Below are 24,955 nucleotides of genomic sequence, written 5' to 3' on the forward strand. Positions count from 1 at the left end.
AACCTGGGATTTAAACTCCCAATGATCACACTGTGTTTGGGATCCATTTGAATTCCTCTCCCAGGTCTTGGACACTCAGCTCCAGTCATAGCGACTCTGATAGAGGATTAAAGAAGTCAAGGCATCATCTCCAAGCACAGACAACGGAGAATGCTTCATCACATGACACTTTGAGAAGTGGATGGACAGAATGTGATGAAGATAAACTCTGCCTGGCTCAGACAAAAGCTAACAGTTGCGCAGTGATGAGGAAGGAGGGAATCTCTGAATCACCCGTCCACGGTCGGGTCTTCACAGTGCTCCCGAGCTGGAGAGTGAAGAACCCCCTCAGTCCCGCCGTGAGACTGAGGAATAGGAGGCCTGTCACCACCATTCCTGCCATCCTGCATTCCTGGTGTCCAGCATCCCAGAGGGCCTCCCTGCCAGCGACAAAACCCAGCCGTCGTCTGGACTCCCTAGTGCTCCTCCTCAACGGCTCTAAATCACCTGGAGAGTGGAACGTCCTGGGCATCGCGCCGGCACGTGGGATCCACTGCACCTGAACAGTGGGGAAAGGTTTCTGTGCTGGAGCATCATTTAGTGTTTTCCAGTTTCCAAGGGAGGGTTTATGGGCCTGAGCGTTAAGCTGCCAAAGCCAGTCAGTTTCATTGTATTAATTGTTTGCATTTTCCTCTGTTCCCCCAGTTTTCTGTACCTTTACCTTGACTACACTTACCTTTGCGCCAAACCACCTTGTCTCCTCTTTATTTTATTTACACATCACAAGGAGAGAGGCATAATCCACTGGTGATAAGAGACAGGAGGGAGTTGAGTTTGTATCTCTTGAGAAAAGGGGCTTTTTCCTTTCCTATTTCTCCCCTGCCATTTCTAATATTTTCCTTTGAAGCGTTGCCTTATTCCCCTGGAGGTAACAGAGAGGACGTGGCCACCTTCACCTCCGACAGTGAGATATTGGCTCAGCTCTTTCTTTACGCTGCTGTTGTCGGTCCAAGAAACATCAGCGATGGATGCAAGGCTGAGCTTACGCACCAATCCCCTGAAATATTTCAGTGCCCCAGAGAAATCCTGTCCCCGGCCATTGGCATGATCTGGTGGAGATTCGAATAGGAAAGGGACGGTCTGAATTGTCAGTGTGGGGAATGAACAACAATCAATAGCAATGTCGTTAACCGCAAACACTCTCTAACCATGCTCCAGCCGAAAGGGAAATGGGCAGGAACTCTTGCTGTTCAGCCACGGACACACTTACACTAATGCACAGCCAGGAGTGTGCTGGGGGAGCTGGTCTAAGCAATTTGAAGTGACAATTTTGTGAGAACAGAATCATTGTGTAGTGAAGCCCTGTACATCAAGTAGTTGTGGCTGAGTGGTTAAGGCGATGGATGAGAAATCCATTGGGGTCTCCTTATGCAGGTTCAAATCCTGCCAACTATGGTAGCATTAGTGTGTGGTCATTGCTGTTGTCTTGGTGCCTGAACATCCACAGCATCAAACTGCAGCCAGATCTAGTCTCACTCTGCTCCAGCACTGTGGAATAGACAGTTGCTACAGTGAGTGGAGGGGTTTTCCATCCCTGTAATAGCTACCTTGAGAGAACAATCTTTCCTTTCATTTAGCACTATGTAACCACGGCTTAGGTAAGATTAATGATACTGGTACTGGTTTCACACTCTGAAAGACGTACTTGTTATCCCATCACCCTCCCATTCTCTGGGCCTTCTCGCGTGACCAGAGGGCAGCAATACATGGAGTTCAAAGGTGCAAACAATTTGATGTTTATTGGAGTAAATTTCCAGCAAGCAATGATTCCAATTTCCTTCCTCAGTATCCCCCTTCCCAGCTCTGACACCACAGAGCCTTGCCTGTGTCCCTGTTCCCATTCCCTGTTCCTATTCCCCCCCCTTAGCAAAACATAATTGCAATGCCCCTACCCCTATTCCCATTCCTCACCTTACTTCCTGACTGACTGCAGACTATATAGTAAAACATGAGTTCTGCTTAGCTATACCTTAACCAATCATTTTACTGACGTTTAACTAACTAATCCTAACATATTGTAACATGATTATCTAACCAATTATACCCCACCACCTTAGTTTACATCCAACAAATTAATTATATAGCAGACAGAAACAATCACAGAACCAGACAGAGATTATACAGACAAGCAATAGGAAAGTGGAGACTACAGTGATAGAACAAAGAAATGAGGATTTCACACCCCAGCTATTGATAAGTGAACTGTTGCCGGACAGGATGCTATCACAGTAGAGGTTGTGGATGCTGGTTGCTTAACTGTCTGGCCCCCAGGGCAGGATTTTGAGGGTCACCATTACTTTCTCAGCATGCCAGCAACCATCTTTTGTTCACTTAAAACGTGAGCAGGGAGATTCCAACACCACAGAACTCATGAAGCTCCAGGAAACGTGTAACTTTAAGTCTGGATGAGTGTGTCTAAAAATCAGCTGTGCTGTAGAAGGTCTCTAAGAGTTGAAAGAGATGTGCCATCTCAACCTCCCTAAAGAGAGTCATCAAATATTAATGAAAACTAGGGTTGATAAGTCACATCCTTTGTAGCATTAGGATTGTGGACTGGTCGAAAGTGCCAATTTTAAGACTCTCTCTTCCTATCTCTTAGGTGTTCTGGTCTCTGCACAGAGAAGTGGTTTCAAATCCCACTCCTGACATGACCATTTTCTTTTATCTGGAGAAAACGGCCTCACTTCAATCTCCTTTGCAACAATAGAACACCATTTGCTTAGGTTTTCTATTCCAGTACTTGTGAGAGAAGCTCCAAACCAGGGGGAAACAGTGCCTTTTCTCTCGACTGATCAATTTTTGTCTTCCTTCATTCCAAGCCATTTTCTCAGATACATCTGTATTTTCCACACTTTTTTGTTCAGCGTTCTTCGCTTTTATGAAACTTTAGGGTCATCATTTACTGCCACACAACTGTATTTATGAAGTGAAACAATATTTTTTGGATATTCTTGCAGAAAGGACTGGATACAGGCCTGGATCAGAATCTTCGTTACCAGAGCTAGAATTTGTATTTTACAAGTTCTATTTTTCTGCATCTATTAGATTTCCAACATTGATTTCATTTTATACATATTTTGAGCATCTATTAAGGATAAATTCAACAAAAATACCACTTCTCTTTCCTCCACATCTGCATCGTGAAGGAGAGCATTCCGAATACCATACGATTAACTAGGAAAGATCTTCTGTGGGGCATGGGTTACAAAAATGCTTCAGGAACCAAATACATTGGCATTTTGCCAAGTTAAAAATCACTTAATGTGGAATTCTCTCCCCAAATCATCTGAGAAAATACTGACTTAAAGAATTGAACTACAGTGTGATCATATGCACTTCCTTCAGTTAATTGGGGTTCTGCTGTTGTTCACCATTTCTGAATGGAGATTTTAAATCATTGCTGTTTCTTTGTTAGCATGTGCAGTGAATTGGAGAGTTCTCCACTGTTGACAGAACTGCACTTGAACTTTCTCCGTGTCATCATGGAGGGGTGGGGAAAAAGCAAAGCTGAAGTGACAAATGACCATTTCCTAAAGTCCTAATTTCTCTGAAATTCTCCAAGAAATCTGAGCTACGTCCTATCAAACTGAACTAATATCCAATTGGGTGAGCAAACAGCCTTCAGGAAAGATAGAAACCCACATCACAGAGAGACAGAATACATGACAATGAAAGCATCAAGAGAAATTCCAGAGCAGGTTACATCTGCTTATTCCGAATCAAGACAAGAGATTCTCCCATCACATTCTCCTCTGATCCATTCAAAGCAGCTTCACTCAGCACTCTCTCAATAGTCAGTTATGTTACTTACAATTTTGTAAATATCCTAGCATCCCCATAATGGGGGAAAAATAGTCCCCTTGCCAGAAGTGGCTTTACCAATAGATGAAACCTGGAATTTAAATGCCAAATAACCACACTATGTTTGGGATCCATTTAAATCCCCCTCCCAGGTTTTTGACACTTTCATCTCCAGTCATAGCGACTCTGATATAGGATTAAAGAAATCAAAGCATCATCTCCAAGCACAGACAGCTGAGAACTCTTCCTCATATGACACTTTGAGAAGTGGAAGGATAGAATGTGATGAAAATAAACTCTGCACAGGGAAGCCAAAAGGTAACAGTTCTGGAGTGATGGGGAAGGAGGGAATCTCTGAGTCACCCCATCTCCTTCCAGTGTCACAGAGGCTGAAATGACACTTTTCCTCCCTGCTCCTCTTTATTTAACTATAATATGAAAAATTCCCAATATAACTGCTCTTCAGCACAACCCAGAGCAACGTGAGAACAACTGGCAATGATAAAATCTGTATCATTGGTAACTCTAACAATAACTTTGCAATAGGAGGAATGGTATAAGTGTGACGCTCCCTGGTTCCTCATAGGAAGGGCACACTCCAACTACTCATGGGATAATTGAGTTGATAGAAAGGACAAATGGGCCCGCTTCAAAAGAAGGCAAACTACAAAAGGCATAAATGGGCCACTCATCTGGACAAGCTGAGGGATAACAGTTCTCCAAACCGTTCAAACAGATTTAAAAAGTTATTATGTGGGAATCAGGAAAAGTATTAAAGAAAAAAATTGATAGCCCTAGAAGTTTTTATGGTGTTCATCGCACTTGCAGATTCTCTGATGGCTAATATGGGATGAGTGCCAAGAGAAGGTTTTCCCACATTCTCTGCTTTCATAGGGCCTCTCCCCTGTGTGGATTCTCTGATGCTGAGAAAGGGCTGAGCTGCTAGTGAAGGTTTTCCCACACTCACTGCATTCATAGGGCCTTTCCCTCATGTGGATTCTCTGACGATTAGAAAGGGCTGAGCTGCTAGTGAAGGTTTTCCCACACTCACAGCATTCAAAGGGCCTCTCCCCTTGTGTGGATTCTCTGATGAACAGAAAGGGCTGATATTTGAATGAATCTTTTCCCACACTCACGGCATTCATAGGGCCTCTCCCCTGTGTGGATTCTCTGATGTTTAGAAAGGTCTGAGCTGCTAGTGAAGTTTTTCCCACACGCATTGCATTCGTAGGGCCTGTCCCCTGTGTGGATTCTCTGATGTTTAGAAAGGGCTGAGCTGCTAATGAAGGTTTTCCCACATTCACAGCATTCAAAGGGCCTTTCCCCTGTGTGGATTCTCTGATGAACAGAAAGGGTTGAGCTGCTAGTGAAGGTTTTCCCACACTCACGGCATTCATAGGGCCTGTCCCCTGTGTGGATTCTCTGATGAACAGAAAGGGATGAGCTGCTAGTGAAGTTTTTCCCACACTCATGGCATTCGTAGGGCCTGTCCCCTGTGTGGATTCTCTGATGAACAGAAAGGGCTGAGCTGCTAGTGAAGGTTTTCCCACACTCACAGCATTCATAGGGCCTCTCCCCTGTGTGGATTCTCTGATGTTTAGAAAGGTCTGAGCTGCTAGTGAAGTTTTTCCCACACTCACAGCATTCAAAGGGCCTCTCCCCTGTGTGGATTCTATGATGTTTAGAAAGGTCTGAGCTAGTAATGAAGGTTTTCCCACACTCACGGCATTCGTAGAGCCTGTCCCCTGTGTGGATTCTCTGATGAACAGAAAGCTCTGAGCTGCTAGTGAAGTTTTTCCCACACTCACAGCATTCAAAGGGCCTCTCCCCTGTGTGGATTCTCTGATGCTTAGAAAGGTCTGAGCTGCTAGTGAAGGTTTTCCCACATTCACAGCATTCAAAGGGCCTCTCCCCTGTGTGGATTCTCTGATGAAGAGAAAGTGCTGATATTTGAATGAAGCTTTTCCCACACTCACGGCATACATAGGGCCTTTCCCCGCTGTGGATTCTCTGATGTTTAGAAAGGTCTGAGCTGCTAGTGAAGTTTTTCCCACACTCATTGCATTCATAGGGCCTCTCCCCTGTGTGGATTCTCTGATGTTTAGAAAGGTCTGAGCTGCTAGTGAAGGTTTTCCCACACTCACAGCATTCATAGGGTCTCTCCCCGATGTGGATTCTCTGATGAACAGAAAGGGCTGATATTTGAACGAAGCTTTTCCCACACTCATAGCATTCATAGGGCCTTTCCCCGCTGTGGATTCTCTGATGTTTAGAAAGGTCTGAGCTGCTAGTGAAGTTTTTCCCACACTCACTGCATTCGTAGGGCCTCTCCCCTGTGTGGATTCTCTGATGTTTAAAAAGGGCTGATCTTTCAATGAAGCTTTTCCCACACTCATTGCATTCGTAGGGCCTGTCCCCTGTGTGGATTCTCTGATGAACATAAAGGGCTGAGCTGCTAGTGAAGGTTTTCCCACACTCACGGCATTTATAGGGCCTCTCCCCTGTGTGGATTCTCTGATGTTTAGAAAGGGCTGATCTGTCAATGAACCTTTTCCCACACTCACTGCATTCATAGGGCCTGTCCCTTGTGTGGATTCTCCGATGAACAGAAAGGGATGATCTGTGAGTAAAGTTTTTCCCATGTTCACAGCATACATAGGGCCAGTCACCTGTGTGGATTCTCTGATGATTAAGAAGGGCTGAGTAGTCACATATGTTTTTTCCACACACTGTGCATGTATTTTTTCTCTTTCCAATGATGATTTCCTGCTTTGTTGTGGTTTCCTTGAGGTCCTTCTGAGTTCCCTGAGAGGAAATACGTTTACCCAATTTCTCCCTTGGCTGCTTTTCTTGCTCTATTTCTGGTCTGTGCTGAATCTCACAGGATTTTTCCTCCTCATGACTCCTGGACACATTGCTTTTTGATCTTTGCAATAATGCTCTGTTTTTATCCAGTTGCTGAACATTTTTCTGCTGAGAATTCTGCTCCTCTTTCTCACATGTCATTGCATCACCTGCTGTGAAAAAGACAGAAACCTCAAACAGGGATGAAAAGTGAAAAGCCAAAACAAACTAAGTGCTGGAGGGAGGTCAAATAAAAATCACAAACTGAACTCCCCATACTCTTCCCCAAAACAGGAGAGAGGAGGGGATCAATTTGGCTTTTAAATCCCATCCAAATTCTCAAGGGGAAGAGAGGAAGCTACTGCCTTGTGTTTGCTAGAATCTACAGGAAGCCATGAGCTATAGTTACCCTGAGGATATGACCCCTGCTGGCAACAATAATGAACTGAGAGACCTCTCAAGGGCTTTGAAGGGCATCCCAGATGTTTTCTTCAGGCACTTTCACACTCAGAGTTGGTTTAATGTTTCCTCACTTCTGCAGGGAGATCTCAGGGTCTGTTTTCCCTCTGAACCCTGCAGGTCTGAGACCCATGGCTCTTCCCCTTGTTCCAGCTGGGAGATCACATCAGGTTTGGAAACTGGAAAACCTGCTCAGATGAAAGAAGACAAAGGAGTTCTGTTGATTTCATCAAACTTTGTCATAAAAAACATTCTATTAATTTAACTTTAAGACTTAGTGAGACCTGGTGTGCCTGGGCTAGTCCTCACTGAAAATGCCAAGACCAAGGCAAGCTGAAAAAGGGAGAGCAGAGGCTCCCCAAACTGGTGGTTAACACGGAAATTAAACTCACCAACCAGTCACAAACTGTGCTTCTGATCCCCCACACTGGTTATCGAGAAATTGAAACAAGAAATCACACGGCCCCCTTTATTGCATTCTAGTTCTCTGACTCCCAATCAGCACCTAGGTCCAGCACAGTGAGAGGTTATTTAAAAACTCTGCTCACATAAACAAAGTGTTCTTCTGACCCCAGAGTCAGCCACATTACCAGGTCATTATGGGTTTGGATCTTACCCAAAATACTGTGATGCCAGCCAATCCTTAGCACCTAAACTAAAGGTTTATAAGCAAGAAAGCATCTAAACTAAAGGTTTATTATAAAAGAAAGAAAGAAAAAGGGAGTTGTTAAATGGGAAAGCAGTCAGACACATTCAGAAATCTATATATCTGGTTCTTAGCAGTATTGGTGAGTTTCTGGCTTGAAAGGCTCCACTGGTACACATCCACATTATTCAGTCCTTTGTTCAAGCCTTCAGTTTGTAGAGAAGTTGCTCTAGAGGTAGGAAGGGGGATTGAAGACAAATTGGAGAGGATGCAGATGCCCTTTATATTCCCTTTGCCAAGTGGCTTCTACTTCGGGTGTCCCGAACACAAGCTTCACAGCACATGGCATGGACAAGCCTTGCAGTTCTCAGTACACAGTGTAATACAGCGTGGCCAGAGGGCAGCAGGACAGGGTTAGAAGGGAGCCTTATTCCCTGCAGAGGGAAGAAAGTTTGCTATAGATTAACTAGAGCTCCTGAAGCCAATTGGAGCACCTGCAGTCAGCCGCCTGATAAAGACCCCTGGTCCAATCAGACAGGGAAGGAGTTGGAGCAGAAAGGATTGGTACTGGAGCAGAGAACAGTTTGAAGAGAAGCAGTGGAAAGTTTGGAGAAGTGCTGCAGTGGGCTAAGAAGTCCAAGACCCTAGATAAGGGGCACTTGGCTTGTAAAGAGGGAGGGCAGGAAGCCCCCACAAGCTGAAGGGCAGGAGCAGGGGGAAGGAACCGCCAGTTCAAGTGGTTCACCACTAACCTCAGGGCCCCTGGGCTGGGACCTGGAGAAGAGGGTGGGCCCAGGTCCCTCCCACTCCATTCCCCTCCTCAAGGACACTAGGGGGGTAATTAAAATACCGATTCAGAGGCAAGCAATGACACCCTGAACCTTCCCCAAAGAAGAGAAAGCGTGAGACCCAGCATAACAGTACCGGCAATTTGCCACAGTATTTATAATAAAATAATAACAATAATATAAAGTGTCTCTCAATTCCATATAGTGTCACTTAATAAACCAGTGAATTCCCAGGACCGGTTCCCCCAGTGTTTGAAGATGCCGAACACTCTGCTTGTGAGGGACTGTAATACCCACATATATGTTGGGAACACACAGACACACACTGTGCAAGTCTGTTTCCCTATGTTCACCCTTTTAGAAAATTATGATCAATTTTGTTCATAGTATGTGTCAGGGCTGAATCCCCACTCTATCACTCCGAGTACAGAAAGTGGGGGCCCGACAGGATTCTACAAATTAATTTGTGCCACTCTAGGCTTGAATTAAACCCCCAAAATTACAGCTTTTCTCTGACATTGGCTTGGTAAATGCTGCCACCACCCAAATGCAAAAAAACCCCAAACCCTTGGACCCAGGAAGGAGCACTTGAGAATTCTTCCCTCTGGGGGCACCCTCAAGCCCTTTCACCTCCCCTCCATGAAAGAGCTCAGAAAGAAAACAAAGGAAATTAGCTGTGGCTACCAGCTAATCAAACAACACACACAAACTTCTTGGGACACCAAAAATCCAATCCTGTTCTTAAAAGAGGTAAATTTTTTATTAAAATTGAAAAGGAAAACAATACATCTGGAACTTAGGCTTTTTGCTTCTGGCTTTCTTGGGGGTTCACCTTAAAGCTTACAAGCAAACTAAAGCATCTGAGACAGCACAGAGGAGATCCGAAAGCCAAAATTAAAAAAGAAAACCTGAATGTGTCTGTCCAAACATTCCCTATCCAAATCATTTCTTCTAGGTATGAAAAATGAATTTTCATACCTGCTTCAAGCCTTACACAGCATTGCAACTCCATGTCTCCTCCGGAGAACAGACAAAGGGAAAGTTACTTTCCCATTTAACAAAGTTCTAGCCTTTCCATTGGCTCTTTTCGTCAGGTGCCCAATACTTTTTTTTAAAAAAACAAAACTCTGTTGGCTTGTTAATCCTTTAAAGGTAAAGCAAGCAGAGAACTCGCAACAACAGGGATTTTACAGCCAACTGGCTGGCTGGGTGTTTATAAAAGGGAGATCCCTCCCCTCCCCTTCATTTATCACTGTATGGCTTGTGAAGTACCATTTGAAAAGACATAATCTACTCAATATCCTCCTATTAAAATGTGTAGCAACACTGTATGTAAAGTTATGAGATTTTACAGTATGATGTTACTGAAAAAGCTGCATCCCTAACCCTAAGTTCCTCAGAGACAGCAAGGCGAACAGCTGGTCAAACAGCCATTCTCCAGGAGGGGGAAGGCGTGAAGATGACATTTACATTCCATCACAGGGACACTTCAAGCTCGTATCTATGACAGCCTGGCACCATGACTCAGCTGGGAACTGAAGTGGTTTCTAGTACAAAGGACTGAATTATAAAAAGAGGTGAGGAAAATGCATGGGACTCTCTCTCTCTCTCTCCCCTTTTCCTCTGCTCATGACAACTCCTGAAGAACTGAATGTGGGCAGCAGGGGCAGGTTAGGGGGAGCCCTGGCTGAATGGAAAACCAGCCTGTCTCAGCAGATGTTGAGAGAAACATTTGTTATAAATCCCTTTTGGTTTGTTAGTTAAACATTAGTTTGTGTTTTATCTTGCTTTTCTTCCATAAACAATTCTGACTTTTATGCCTCATTACTTGTAGTCACTTAAAATCTTTTTGTCAGTAGTTAATAATTTTGTTTCCTTTTTTTAATCAAACCAGTGTGTTTGGATTAAAGTGTTTTGGAAACTCCATTTGGAATAACAAGGCTGATGCATGTCACTTTCCACTGATGAAACAACAGATTTCATATGAGCTCCCATTCTTCAGGAGTGTGCTGGACAGTGCAAGATGCACATTTCTGGGGGAAGTCTGGGAGCAGAGAATTTTTTGGGGTTCTCCTGTGAGGTACTGTAATTTGTGAGTCACTGACTAGCAGCACTCAAAACTGTGTAGCTGGGAGTGAGTTACATGCTGGAGACTGCCTGTGAACTGCCCAGGAGTGGCTGCTCTCACAGTAGAGCAGTGGAAAAGGCACCCCAGCTTGGGGAACTGAGGGGACAGAGCTGTTCAACAGTCCAGATCGTACTGTGCTTTATGTCACAGACACTCAATTTCAAAAAGTCTCCTAAAACACACAAAGTAAATCCACGTCCCAGAAATTTGTCTCCCTGGCACTGCTTCTTGCTGACAGAGAGGTCCAGAGACAAAGAGAGAGTCCTGGGGAAGCTGGAAACATAAGCGTGGGGTTCAGTGGAGAAAGGGAACAGGAAGGGCAGGGATATTACTGAATGCAGGATCTCAGCAGTACTAGACGTCAGGATAACACATAGTGCAGCCCATTGGAAAACACAATCCCAACTATACATACAGAATGATGGGGTCTAAATTAGTTATTTCCACTGATTTATATAAGGGCAATAATATATTCTCTGTATTACTGTCTATCCCTTTTTAAATAATTCCTAACATCCTGTTTGCTTTTTTGACTTCTGCTGCACACTGCTGGATGTCTTCAGAGAACTATCCACAATGACAAAAAGATCTTTTTCCTGATTAGCCTAATTTTGCCCCCATCATATTGTATGTATAGTTGGGGTTATTTTTTCCAATGTGCATTACTTTACATTTATACACATTTGCCATTTTGTTGCCCAGTCACTTAGTTTTGAGAGCTCTTTTTAAAGTTCTTCACAGTTTGCTTTGGTCTTAACTATCTTGAGCAGTTTAGTATTGTGACGTTATTGATATACTCTGGGACCATATAGAACATGGTTGCAACCAAGGTCCTGTAGTGGCACCAAATCTTATGTAAAGAGGATCATATAAGGTGTCCAAGACCAGTAATTGTGGTGTCTATATGAATGTATCATTTTGTAGTTGAAGTTATGAGTATTGGCTCTACACTGTCTGTATTTCGAACTTCTGCTGTGCTTCTGGGAGACATCCCAGACAAGTTGGTGTTAGCTCTGCCTAGCATGCTTGATGGTCCATTAAGGGCCATCAGCTATTCAACTGACCCATTGAGAGAAGGCAGATATGCCTTGTAACTCAGAAAAGTATGCAGGGACTTGCCCATGTGACTCCAGACTCCATTTTGCTGTAATTTTCCACGGTAAGAACAAAGAAGTGTTCTTACACCTGGAAAAGCCCATAGAAGTCTGATGCCTCATCTCCATCTTCTTTTCAATCTTGCTTCTTACCTCTGGAGGAACTTTGCTACAAACTGAAGCTCTGAACAAAGGACTGACTGACCCATCCCAGAGGGGGAAGTACTCCAGAGACTTGATTTGAACCTGCAGTTTACTCCATCGTTGCTACAAGCCTGATCTAAGAACTTTGCCATTACTACATGTAATTGATTCCATTTAACCAATTGATAGCAGTTTTCAGGTATTTAAAAGGGTGTCATCAGGAGGAGGGAGAAAACTTGTTCACCTTAGCCTCCAATGATAGAACAAGAAGAAATGGGCTTAAACTGCAGCAAGGGAGATTCAGGTTGGACATTAGGAAAAAGTTTATAACTGTCAGGGTAGTTAAACACTGGAATAGATTGCCTAGGGAAGTTGTGGAATCTCCATCTCTGGAGATATTTAAGAGTAGGCTAGATAAATGTCTATTAGGGATGGTCTAGACAATATTTGGTCCTGCCATGAGGGCAGGGGACTGGACTCGATGACCTCTCGAGGTCCCTTCCAGTCCTAGAGTCTATGAATTCTAGCTCTCCTCTCTGTCTTTTTCCTTTTATGAATAAATCTTTAGATTTTAGATTCTAAAGGACTGGCAACAGCGTGATTTGTGGGTAAGATCTGATGTGTATATTGATCTGGGTCTGGGGCTTGATTCTTTGGGATCGAGAGAACCTTTTTCTTTTATTGGGTGTTGGTTTTCATAACCATTCATCCCCAGGACGAGTGCACTGGTGGTGATACTGGAAGACTGGAGTGTCTAAGGGAATTGCTTGTGTGACTTGCGATTAACCAGTGGGGTGAAACCAACATCCTCTTTGTCTGGCTGGTTTGGTTTGCATTAGAGGTGGAAAAATCCCAGCCTTGGGCTGCAACTGCCTTGTTTTAAGCAATTTGTCCTGAATTGGCACTCTTAGTTGGGTCCCACCAGAACAGCATCATCACAAGTATCATCTGCAAACTTTGCCACCTCACCTCACTGTTTACTCCTTTCTCCAGATCATTTATGAATAAGTTGAATAGGATTGGTCCAAGGAGTGACCCTTGGGGAACACCACTCCTCTCCATTCCGAAAGTTTACCATTTATTCCTACCCTTTGTTCCCTGTCTTTTAACCCGTTCTCAATCCATGAAAAGATCTTCCCTCTTATCCCATGATAACATAATTTATGTAAGAGCCTTTGGTGAGGTACCTTGTCAAAGGCTTTCTGGAAATCTAAGTACACTATGTCCACTGAATCCCCTTGTCCACATGTTTGTTGACACTTTCAAAGAACTCTAATAGATTAGTATGACATGATTTCCCTTTACAGAAACCATGCTGACTTTTGCTCAACAATTTTTGTTCTATGTTCCTGACAATTTTATTCTATACTATTGTTTCAACTAATTTGCCTGGTACAGATAATAGACTTACTGGTCTGTAACTGCCAGGATCACCTCTAGAGCCCTTTTTAAATATTGGTGTTACATTAGCAATCTTCCAGTCATTGGGTACAGAAGCCGGCTTAAAGGACAGGTTACAAATCATAGCTAATAATTCCCCAATTTCACATTTGAGTTCCTTCAGAACTCTTGGGTAAATACCATCTGGTTCTGGTGACTTGTTTCAGTTAAGTTTATCAATTAGTTCCAAAACCTCCTCTACTGACACTTAAATCTGAGGAATTGCCACAGATTGGTCACCCACAAAAGGTTTGGGAATCTCACCAACATCCTCAGCCATGAAGACTGAAGCAAAGAATGCATTTAGTTTTTCCGCAATGACTTTATCGTCTTTAAGGGCTCCTTTTGTATTTCAATCGTCCAAGGGCCCCACTGGTGGTTTAGCAGGCTTCCTGCTTTTGATGTACTTAAAAACATTTTATTATTACCTTCTGAGTTTTCGGCTAGCCCCTTCTTCAAACTCCTCTTTGGCTTTTCTTATTACATTTTTACACTTAATTTGGCAGTGCTTATGCTCTCTCCTATATACCTCACTAGGATTTGACTTCCACTTTTAAAAAGATGCCTTTTTATCTCTCACTGCTTCTTTTACATGGTTGTTAAGCCACAGTGACTCTTTTTTTTAGTTCTTTTGCTGTGTTTCTTAATTTAGGGTATACATTTAAGTTGAGCCTCTAATATTGTGTCTTTGAAAAGTGTCCATGCAGCTTGCAGGGATTTCACTCTAGTCATTGTACCTTTTAATTTCTGTTTAACTAACCTCCTCGTTTTTTCATTGTTCCTCTTTCTGAAATTAAATGCTACAGTGTTGAGCTGTTCTTCCCACCACAGGAATGTTTAAATGTTGTTATATTATGGTCACTATTTCCAAGCGGTCATGTTACAGTTACCTCTTGGACTTGATCCTGCGCTCCACTCTGCACTAAATAGAGAGTTGCTTCTCCCCTTGCAGGTTCTTGTACCAGCTGCTCCATGAAGCAATCATTTAAAGTATCGAGAAATTCTGTCTCTGCATTTTGTCCTGACGTTAAATGTACGCAGTCAGTATGGGGATAATTGAAATCCCACACTATTATGGAGTTCTTTATTTTGATAGTCTCTCTAATCTCCCTTCGCATTTCATCCTCACTATCACTGTCTTTGACAGGTGGTCGATAACAGATCCCTATTGTTATATTATAGGAGCATGGAATTACTATCGATAGAGAGTTTATGGAACATGCGGTTTCATTTACTTCATTTGAGTTTACATTTTCTTTAACATACAGTGCCACTCCCCTCTCCAACCCCCGAGGATGACCTGCTCTGTCCTTCTGATATATTTTGTACCCGGGAACGATTGTGTCCCATTGACTGTCCTCAGTCCACCAGGTTTCTCTGATGCCTATTATGTCAAAATCCTCCTTTAACATGAAGCACTCTAATTCACTCATTTTATTATTTAGATTTCTAGAATTTGCGTACAAGCACTTTAAAAACTTGTCACTCTTTATTTGTCTGCCCTTTTCTGATGTGTCTGATGCTTGTGCGTGTGAATGCTTCTCATCTGATCTGGCCCCTACTTTATCCTGTTCCAGCCTCTCTTCCTGACTAAAACTAGAAAAATCTGTATCACTAGATTCTTCTCTAAGACAAGTCTCTGTCCCATCCACGAACTCCTCTGCAGCCACTGGCTTTCCCCCATCTCTTGGTGTAAAAACTGCTCTGCAACCTTTTTAATGTTAAGTGCCAGCAGTCTGGTTCCACTTCGGTTTAGGTGGAGCCCATCCTTCCTGTATAGGCTCCCCCATCCCCAAAGTTTCCCCAGTTCCTAATAAATCTAAACTCCTCCTCTCTACACCATCATCTCATCCACGCATTGAGACTCTGAAGCTCTGCCTGCATACCTGGCCCTGTGCGTGGAACTGGAAGCATTTCTGAGAATGTCACCACAGAGGTCCCGGATTTCAGTCTCTTTCCTAGCAGACTAAATTTGGCCTCCAGGATTTCTCACCTACTATTCCTTATGTCATTGATATCTACATGTACCATGACCACTGGCTCCTCCCCAGCACTACACATAAATCTATCTAGATGCCGTGAGAAATCTGCAACCTTCGCACCAGGCAGGCCAGTCACCATACAGTTCTCCCGGTCATCACAAATCCAGCTATCCCTGTTTCTAATGATCAAATCTCCCATTACTAACAGCTGCCTTTTCTTAATGACTGGAGTTTCCTCCCTGGAGAGGTAACCTCAGTGCAAGAGGTGACCTCAACACCATCTGGAAGGAGGGTCCCAATTATGGGAAGCTTTCCCTCTGCTCCCATTGACTGCTCTCCTTCCCTGGGCCTTTCATCCTCCTCAACAGCGCAGTGGCTGTCGGACCAGAGGTGGAAGAAATCTACAAGTGTTCCGGAAAGCCTGATCAACATACTTCTCTGCCTCCCTTAGCGTCTCCAGTTCCACCACCCTGGCTTCCAAAGCCACCATGCGGTATCTGAGGGCCAGGAGCTCCTTGCACCGAACGCACACGTAAGCCAGCCACCAACAGGGCAGGTAATCATACATGCTACATTGAGAGTTTATAAAAAAAAGAGCAAGTAAAAAATCACTTAGAAAAGTTAGATGCCTGCAAGTCACCAGGGCCTGATGAAATGCATCCTAGAATACTCAAGGAGTTAATAGAAGAGGTACCTGAGCCTCTAGCTATTATCTTTGGGAAATCATGGGAGACGGGGGAGATTCCAGAAGACTGGAAGGGGGCAAATATAGTGCCCATCTATAAAAAGGGAAATAAAAACAACCCAGGAAACTACAGACCAGTTAGTTTAACTTCTGTGCCAGGGAAGATAATGGAGCAGGTAATCAAAGAAATTATCTCCAAACACTTGGAAGGTGGTAAGGTGATAGGGAATAGCCAGCATGGATATGTAAAGAACAAATCGTGTCAAACTAATCTGATAGCGTTCTTTGATAGGATAACGAGCCTTGTGGATAAGGGAGAAGCGGTGGATGTGATATACCTAGACTTTAGTAAGGCATTTGATACAGTCTTGCATGATGTTCTTATAGATAAACTAGGAAAGTACAATTTAGATGGGGCTACTATAAGGTGGGTGCATAACTGGCTGGATAACCGTACTCAGAGAGTAGTTGTTAATGGCTCCCAATCCTGCTGGAAAGGTATAACAAGTGGGGTTCCGCAGGGGTCTGTTCTGGGACCGGTTCTGTTCAATATCTTCATCAACTATTTAGATGTTGGCATAGAAAGTACGCTTGTTAAGTTTGCGGATGATACCAAACTGGGAGGGATTGCAACTGCTTTGGAGGACAGGGTCAAAATTCAAAATGATCTGGACAAATTGGAGAAATGGTCTGAGGTAAACAGGATGAAATTCAATAAAGATAAATGCAAAGTGCTCCACCTAGGAAGGAACAATCAGTTTCACACATACAGAATGGGAAGAGACTGTCTAGGAAGGAGTATGGCAGAAAGAGATCTAGGGGTCATAGTAGACCACAAGCTTAATATGAGTCAACAGTGTGATACTGTTGCAAAAAAAGCGAACATGATTCTGGGATGCATTAACAGGGGTGTTGTAAACAAGACACAAGAAGTCATTCTTCCGCTTTACTCTGTGCTGGTTAGGCCTCAACTGGAGTATTGTGTCCAGTTCTGAGCACCGCATTTCAAGAAAGATGTGGAGAAATTGGAGAGGGTCCAGAGAAGAGCAACAAGAATGATTAAAGGTCTTGAGAACATGATCTATGAAGGAAGGCTGAAGGAATTGGGTTTGTTTAGTTTGGAAAAGAGAAGACTGAGATGGGACATGATAGCAGTTTTCAGGTATCTAAAAGGGTGTCATCAGGAGGAGGGAGAAAACTTGTTCACCTTAGCCTCCAATGATAGAACAAGAAGCAATGGGCTTAAACTGCAGCAAGGAAGATTTAGGTTGGACATTAGGAAAAAGTTTATAACTGTCAGAGTAGTTAGAAACTGGAACAGATTGCCTAGGGAAGTTGTGGAATCTCCATCTCTGGAGATATTTAAGAGTAGGTTAGATAAATGTCTATTAGGGATGGTCTAGACAATATTTGGTCCTGCCATGAGGGCAGGGGACTGGACTCGAAGACCTCTCGAGGTCCCTTCCAGTCCTAGAGTCTATGAGTCTATGAGAGCAATAAACAGGATAGCCCCCACTCTGCTGCTGGGCTTCTGCCTGCGTTCTCTCTTACAGCTACCTAGGTTAACAGGGTTTTTGTTTCAATCAAGAAGTTTGTATTATAGCTTAAATGTTTTAGAGACTGGCAAGAGTACCTCACCCCCTTCCCACTCCCCTTCCAAACCCCCTCACGAAACTCCCTGTTAGCAGCCCTGTTTGAAAAGCTCCCTGGTCACTTGCTCCCTGCTTTACAAAGCACTGCCCTATCACATTCCCCCCTGCCCCCAACCCCTGCTTGAGCCACTCAGGGTAGGGGGCTGGGAGCAACCCCCGGTACCCCAGCCCACTCTCCCAGCCCCCAGCCCTGACTCCTGCACCCCCTCCCACATACCAAGGCCTCTCACCCCATGCTCTGACTCTTGCACCCCCTGTACTCTGAGCACCAAATGGGAGATCCTGCACACACACCCCCACATTGCAACCAGCACCCCTTACACCAAATGGGAGCTGCCCCAGGTAACCACTCCACACCCCAACCTCCTACCCCAAACCCGAGCCCCCTCCTGCATCCTAAAATCTGGCCAGACCGTGCATCCCAATCTCCAGCCTGCTCCTGCACCATCACTCCCTCCCAGACCCTGCACCCCCAGCCCTTACTCCTTCACCCCTCTCAAACACACCCCAGTTCCCTACCCTCTCTGATTCCGGCAGCCACCCACAACTGCTTCCCTCCCCCACCCCCATGCCCCTCTCACACCCCCAGCCCTGACTCCTGCACCCCACCCAGAAGCCTCCTGCCCACCCTGACTCCTGCCCCCCACATCCCCACCTGCATTGCTCGCATGAAACAGGAGCTGCTCCAGGTAAATGCTCCACACCCAACCCCCTGCTCCAGCCCTGAGCCCCCTCCCACACCCTAACTCCTAGCCAGACCCTGCACTCCAACGTTTTTAATTTTTAATAAAGGGCTCTTATCCACAGCGCTTTAAAATAGTTAGCTAACAGTACAAACAATATATGGAAAGATCATTAAGTGGTGCACCAAGACTCTCAGCGATTTTCAAGTGGTCTGTGGAAAAATCGGTTAGATGACAAAAACAATCCATACACCTCACTTTATTTTCACTTACTTCCCATTGCTTATAGGAGGAGGAGGAAGGAAAAAAAAGAATGAAAAATGGAGGTTGGAGGGAAATAAGAATGTTTTCTTGCCTGTGTCCCAAGGAGGGATCCCTAAAATGGAGCTGAGCACAGGGCCCCACTAACGCTAAATCCACCACTGAGCTTCCTTCTCTGGATACTCCCAGCCAGCATTCAAGGACACACGGACTGTCTGTGTGATAAGTAACCTGGATCAGCAGCCCTGACTCCAGCAGCCTGCTCATTACACCCCAAGCACATTCAGGTCTGGGTGGAGAACGCTCAGGGTTTGAGAGGTCAGGGGTAGGAAGCTTCTGCTGAGTATGCTGCACCTAACCCTCAGTTTTACAAGAGCAAACAGGAGATATTTGACGCTGTGCGATATGGCTCCTGTGCTCTGTTCCCAAAGTGTCCTGCAGCAGGGGATGGTCTCTGACAGCGTGTGTGTCACTGGCATATTGGCGTGATGCTGAAACAGGACAGAGTAGAGTTGGTATTGGGGGCTGGCATGAACCATCTCTCTTCTTTTCCCCTTCCAAGAACTGAGGGGACAGGAACCCTTACCCAGTGCAGTCACATTCTCATAGTTCTCCTGCATGACATCCCTGTAGAGGGCTCTCTGAGTGGGGTCCAGCAGAGCCCCCTCTTCCCTGGTGAAATACACAGCCACCTCCTCGAAGGTCACTGGCCCCTGAAAGAGCGCGAGTCCAACACTCAGTACCTGCTGCCCCACTCACAGCCCCCCTATACATGCGGGACAGGAGCCAAACAGAAACTCTGGGTGGATTGCAGTCAGAGTCCCACCCCCACCCTGCTCAGAGCATCTAGGAAACACCAGGAGGAGGGGACGAAGAGAGAGCCCCTCCTCTCTCCCAGCAGAGCCATCACACACCTACTAGCCACAGACTGATTCAGGAGATGGAGCCCTAGCAGGGTCCAGGGACAGCTCCCTGGTAGGAAGCCCAACACCCTCCCCATTCTGAAGAGCTGGATGTGAAGGGAGGGGAATCTCCCCTAAGTCTCACTAGTGGGTGCCCCCTTCATATCTCACAGCAGCCGCTGGTTACTCAGGTCGGGCTCCAGCACTGGGAGTCTGGTCAGTTTTCCCAGCTCCATGGAGCTGGGTTATTTTCTGCTCCACAAACTAGAGCATTTCCACCGTCGAACCTCATGGGTCTGTCCCTCGAATCTAGGCCACTTATTAAATAACTCCCAGCAGGTTTAGCACACACCTGTCCTCCTCCCATTCTCCACCCTGTGCATTTCCTACAAACCAGACTGTGCAAACCTTCCCATCTCCGGTGTATTTGCTGTCCCTCTCCCTCCTGGAGGATCCCACCAGCAACTCCCTGATAATACCTACCTGAACTGGCTCCTCTGCAGCCATTTCTCTCCCCTGTCCAACGAGAGGACGGGATTAACTGGAGCGAAACATGGACATTATTCCGCAGCCTGGCAGGGTGACAAGGGCAGTTGTGAAGGTTTCAGAACACACTAACTCATTTCACAGTATGATTCCCCCAGGCCCCTTCCCTGCAGACAGACACCCTAGAGTCTGCCATGCTGAGAAAGCCTTGATCTCTGTGTACAGTGTAGACCTGGCCCCTCCTGCCAGGCTAAGCCCACAGAGACATGTTTAACCTCCCTTCTCCCTCCCCCCATCCCATAACAAAGTCTCTGAACACAAGGCTAGAAAAAAGCAGAGCCAAAGGAGTCACTGTGGGGGATTCCCTCAAACACTGACCCCACGGCAGCCACACCCCAGCAGGGGGAATATGGAGTCAGGAACTGGATTTTCCTCTGTCTGATTCTCATCTTTTCTACAGGAAAGTGACTCTATCCAGGGTGCAGCAATACATCTTTCTGGGCAGATTAGAGATCTGGAAATCTCGCTCCAAACTCTTCTCTCCCACTGCGCCTTTCGATCTCTCTTTCCCCTTTTCCCATCCCCTCTCCCTGCCCGTCTGGTAGGAAAGTCCCATTCCTGGGTAGTTTGCTCCCCCATGGCTGGATTTGCTCCTGAAATTGCTAATGGGACGAGAACTGAGGGGGGGTCTGTTTGTGTAGAGTCATTTTAAGGCCAGACCCCAGCATTTTCCCTTCATTCCTTTCAGTTACTTGGAATGTCTGGCTCAGAATTTAGTATTAATAGGGCCCAGGGCTGCCCTACGGGGCTAGGACCAGCTGGAGAAAGTCATCCCCTGGGCCGGGCAGAGAAGAAGCTTTAATTAAGGTCACTTCCCAGCACAGAACCCCACTGGGGGAGCAGCAGCTGCCAAGCCTGGTCTCCCAGATCACAATGGAGGCTGCAGCATCTGACCCAGGAAGCTGAACCCCAATATCCTGAGTAGAGAGGGACAGAGCGTTTGAGCAGCTTCCCTCCTTTAGCTCTCCGGGGAGAGCAGCTAATGAGAGCCCCTTCTCACAGGGAGAACTGCTGATCTCATTTGCCGCACTGTCCATCCAGAGTCACTCCTTGTCTTTCCATATAGTGACTCTGGATTAGCATTTGTCTCAATGAAACCAGATTTCACAAATGAGTCCAGAATGCTGCGGAAGAGACCATCATGTAGCAGTGCTGACCCCCTTCCCACCTCCCTCACCGCCCACATCGAGAACAACGACTGGTGGCACAAATTTTCCAAACCAGAACCAAAGTTCCTGCAGTTTTCAAAAGAGGAGAAAAGCAAAATCTGTGATTTCATACTCAGTGTTTGATAAGTGGATAGAAAGTTATCACAGTGACAGAGCACGTGACTGGGGAATGTCGGGCAGTGCTTGGAGCCAGGACTCTGGCACAAGTTGATCAGAGAGAAGGATCATGGTTAGTAGAAGTTCCCACAGCCAGGGGCCCATCAGATATTCCCTGGGACGCAGCCCCCCAGAGTCCCTGGCCAGGGACCCCAGATACCCCTCAAAGCCCCACCAGTTAGGGAATCCCCACCAGACCATGACTGTCAAGTTGGGAATCCCAAAGGGTTCCCCCCACCAAAAGCCCCCATCAGCCAGGAACCTCCCCAAGGGAACCCCCCACTGGGAATTCAGTCCCTCACTGCCTGCCTAGGACTCCCCTCCAGCAGAACCTGCCCTGCCATTTGTCTGGGACCCCTTTCTCTATCTAACAGGACCCCCTGATGCTTTTCAGTGGGACCCCTCACTCTGCTTCCCTGGCATCCCCTGACCTAGTGCCAGGGATCCTCTCCCCCAGCTCTGTGCACTGGGCATGGCAACAAAACCAGCAACCAGCCGGGGAAGCCCAGTTAGAGCCCCTGGCACAGCACCAGTCTCCCTCTAACCCCCTGTCCCGCCCCCCCAAGAGACACCCACCCCCACTGTTCTGCAACCACCAGGCCCCCCGCGGTACCCACCTCCAGGACCCATAGCCTCAGGGATGGGCACATCACAACCACCACCCCCCAAAACCCCAAACCTCCACAACCCACCAACCTGACTAGGGTACCCCCTGCCCAGCCATCCAAACACCTCCCCCTACCACAATGTCCCTTCAGCTGCAATCTCCCCACACAGACACCCTCCCCGCCCCCGCAACACTGTTACCTCACAGTGCCTGAGAGGTGGATAGGAAGTTATCACCACTCCCTGCTGGCCAGTCACACAGGCAGAGGGAGCCCTGGGTGATGTCTCTTGAACAGGAGAATGGAAGGCCTGGAGGGTAAGAAATGTCCATGCCCTGTCACTAGCAAATAATGGCCACCATGGATCCACCCCAGAGGTGGCTGCATCTTACACTGTGGGAATCAACCTCTCCCAGAGACCATTTGCCATGAGGTTTGGGATATTTCTGGACCTATGCTGCGCTCACAGCAACCTCCTTATCCCAGGCCAACTGGAGAAAAGGGTCCAGCCAACTCTCCCGTTACCAGGTGGGAACCACTGATCCCCAAACGGGGAGGCCTCTGGCTTTGATGGGTATTAAATATGTGGCTGGTCTCTTTCATCAGCAAACATTTTAACAGAGATAAGGAGGGGAAGAAATGATTTTCAAAGGAGAGGGGAAAGACCATCACTGGGAAATTTAACCCCCTGCAACCTCCAGGATGGAGACGGACTCAGGGAAACAGGCTCCCTCCAAAGAAGGAGAAGTTGCTGGGACTGAGAAACATGGGGAACAGCCCCAACATGAAAGGATTTTTAATTGACATTTGATAATAACATAGAAATAAAAGAGAAAGGCTGGAAATCAGAGGGATTTTATATAAGTTGTTGATAGGAGGTAAAATCTGAGTGTTTCACATCAATATTTGATACATGAATAAAGAGGAAATGAGCACCATTTGCAAACATTTTATATGCACGTTCAAGAATAGGAGAAAAGGTGTAAATCTGAGATTTTCTTTTTATGTTATAATTAGAGAGGCGGCAAAATCTCAGGGCATATTCAATTAGAAATAGACAACTAGAGAGAAGTGGGACAAATGTTTAGGTTATTTTATATGAATCTTTGAGATTTGCAAAGAAAATGTGTCACAAACTGATTATTGTACATTTACTATACTATACTACACATTTACTGCTTCTCTTCCTCCAAGCAGAACCCACCACCAGCTCCCTGAGAATCCCTTACCTGAGCCAGCTCCATTGCAGCCATTGCCTTCCCCCTGGGAGGATGGGATGATCTGGAGCAAAACGTGGACATTATTCTGTAGCCTGCCAGGACGAGAAGGGCAATGTGAGAGCATTCACACAGGGTTTCTGTCCTTTCCACATGTCGATTCCCCCCGGGATTTTCCCTGCTAATGGACATTCTAGGTTCTGCCACACTATGAAGCACAGAGTGACCTTATCCCAGTACAGATCTAGCCCCCTCCTACCAGGGTGTAACCCTCTGACACATGGGGAAACCCTCCCAGCAGCAGAGTCTCTCTGTTACACTTCTCAAGTTTGCGGGCGATACCAAGCTGGGAGGGGTTGCAAGGACTTTGGAGAATAGAACTGAAATTCAAAATCATCTGGACAAACTGGAGAAATGGTCTGAAGTAAAAAGGATGAAATTCAATAACGACAAATCCAAAGTACTCCCCTTAGGAAGGAACAATCAGTTGCACACATACAAGACAGGAAATGACTGCCCAGGAAGCAGCACTGCGGAGATGGATCTGGGAGTCACAGTGGATCACAAGCTAAATATGTGTCAGCAACGTTACACTATTGCAAAGAAAGGAAGTATAATTCTGGGATGTATTAGCAGCAGTATTGTAAGCAAGACACGAGAAGTAATTCTTCCATTCTACTCCAGACTGGTTAGGCCTCAACTGGACTAGTGTGTCCAGTTCTGGGGGCTACATTTCAGGAAAGATGTGGAAAAATTGGAGAAAGTTCAGAGAAGAGCAACAAAAATGATTAAAGGTCTAGAGAACACGGCCTATGAGGGAAGACTGAAAAAACTGCGTTTGTTTAGTCTGGAGAAGAGAAGACTGAGAGGGGACATGATCAGCTTTTAAGTACATAAAAGGTCATTTCAAGGAGGAGGGAGAAAAATTGTTCTTCTTAACCTCTGCAGACAGGACAAAAAGCAACGGGCTTTAATTGCAGCAAGGGAGGTTTAGGTTGGACATTAGGAAAAACTCCCTCACTCTCAGGGCGGTTAAGCACTGGAATAAATTGCTTAGGGAGGTTGTGAAATCTCCATCATTGGGGATTCAGAAAGAAAAAGGCTGAGAACCCCTGGAGTAAGGGATCATCTGTCACGAAGCTGAGCTCACCTGCGTGGCGAGATATATGGGATCACCCAGGAGGACTGTCTGTGATTCCATGTTAATGCTGTTACAGAGCCTGAAGTGTTTACGCTGAATATTCGGTTGCTGAAATCTCCATACGGACATCACACCCAATTTGGGGTTTGTGCCCTGCTTCTTACCAGTCTGCCTGAGGCTGGTGCTCGTGCTCTCGAGTCACTAGAGACAGCGTTACAGAGAAAGGGGCTGTGACTTCCCCATGGTCACTAAACAAGACAGTGACAGAGCCAGGAACAGACCCTGTTAACTCCAGAGCCCTGTCACCCGCAGCTTGGAAACGTCCCCAGAGCACACTGTATTAGGCTGCAGGAAGAGGTGTGCAGGGACTGTAGCTGAGCTGCCCTGCCAAGACAGCCTGTGCATCCATGGACAAACCACCTCGCTGGGGGGGTTTCCCCTGGGTCAGGAGAAGTCAGCGTCCAGCCTTGTGCGGCTGTGCTCCTGGATCATACCTCCAGCACTGCTGCTGCCCCTCCCTTACCAGCTGCACTGGTCAGCCAGACCCTGGTCTCTGTGAGGTCACTGCCCCTC

General features: G+C 46.0%; 1 protein-coding gene and 1 non-coding gene across 2 annotated transcripts in view; one reads left to right on the forward strand and one right to left on the reverse strand.

Moving 5' to 3' along the window:
- The first annotated feature begins 1,352 nt into the window (after positions 1-1,352).
- On the forward strand, positions 1,353-1,434 carry TRNAS-AGA (transfer RNA serine (anticodon AGA)). The gene has a single exon. It is a non-coding gene; the product is annotated as a tRNA-Ser (tRNA).
- Positions 1,435-5,253: 3,819 nt separating this feature from the next.
- Positions 5,254-24,955, reverse strand: part of LOC127039356 (zinc finger protein 883-like) — a gene marked incomplete at its 3' end in the record, with an annotated part of 70,375 nt that continues 50,673 nt past the window's right edge. Inside the window, exon 3 of the mRNA XM_050932924.1 lies at positions 5,254-6,124. Within this exon, the coding sequence (XP_050788881.1) occupies positions 5,254-6,124 (871 nt within the window). The remainder of the gene's footprint in view (positions 6,125-24,955) is intronic.

Source organism: Gopherus flavomarginatus, chromosome 23 (genome assembly GCF_025201925.1).
Source record: "Gopherus flavomarginatus isolate rGopFla2 chromosome 23, rGopFla2.mat.asm, whole genome shotgun sequence".
Lineage (NCBI taxonomy): Eukaryota > Metazoa > Chordata > Testudines > Testudinidae > Gopherus > Gopherus flavomarginatus.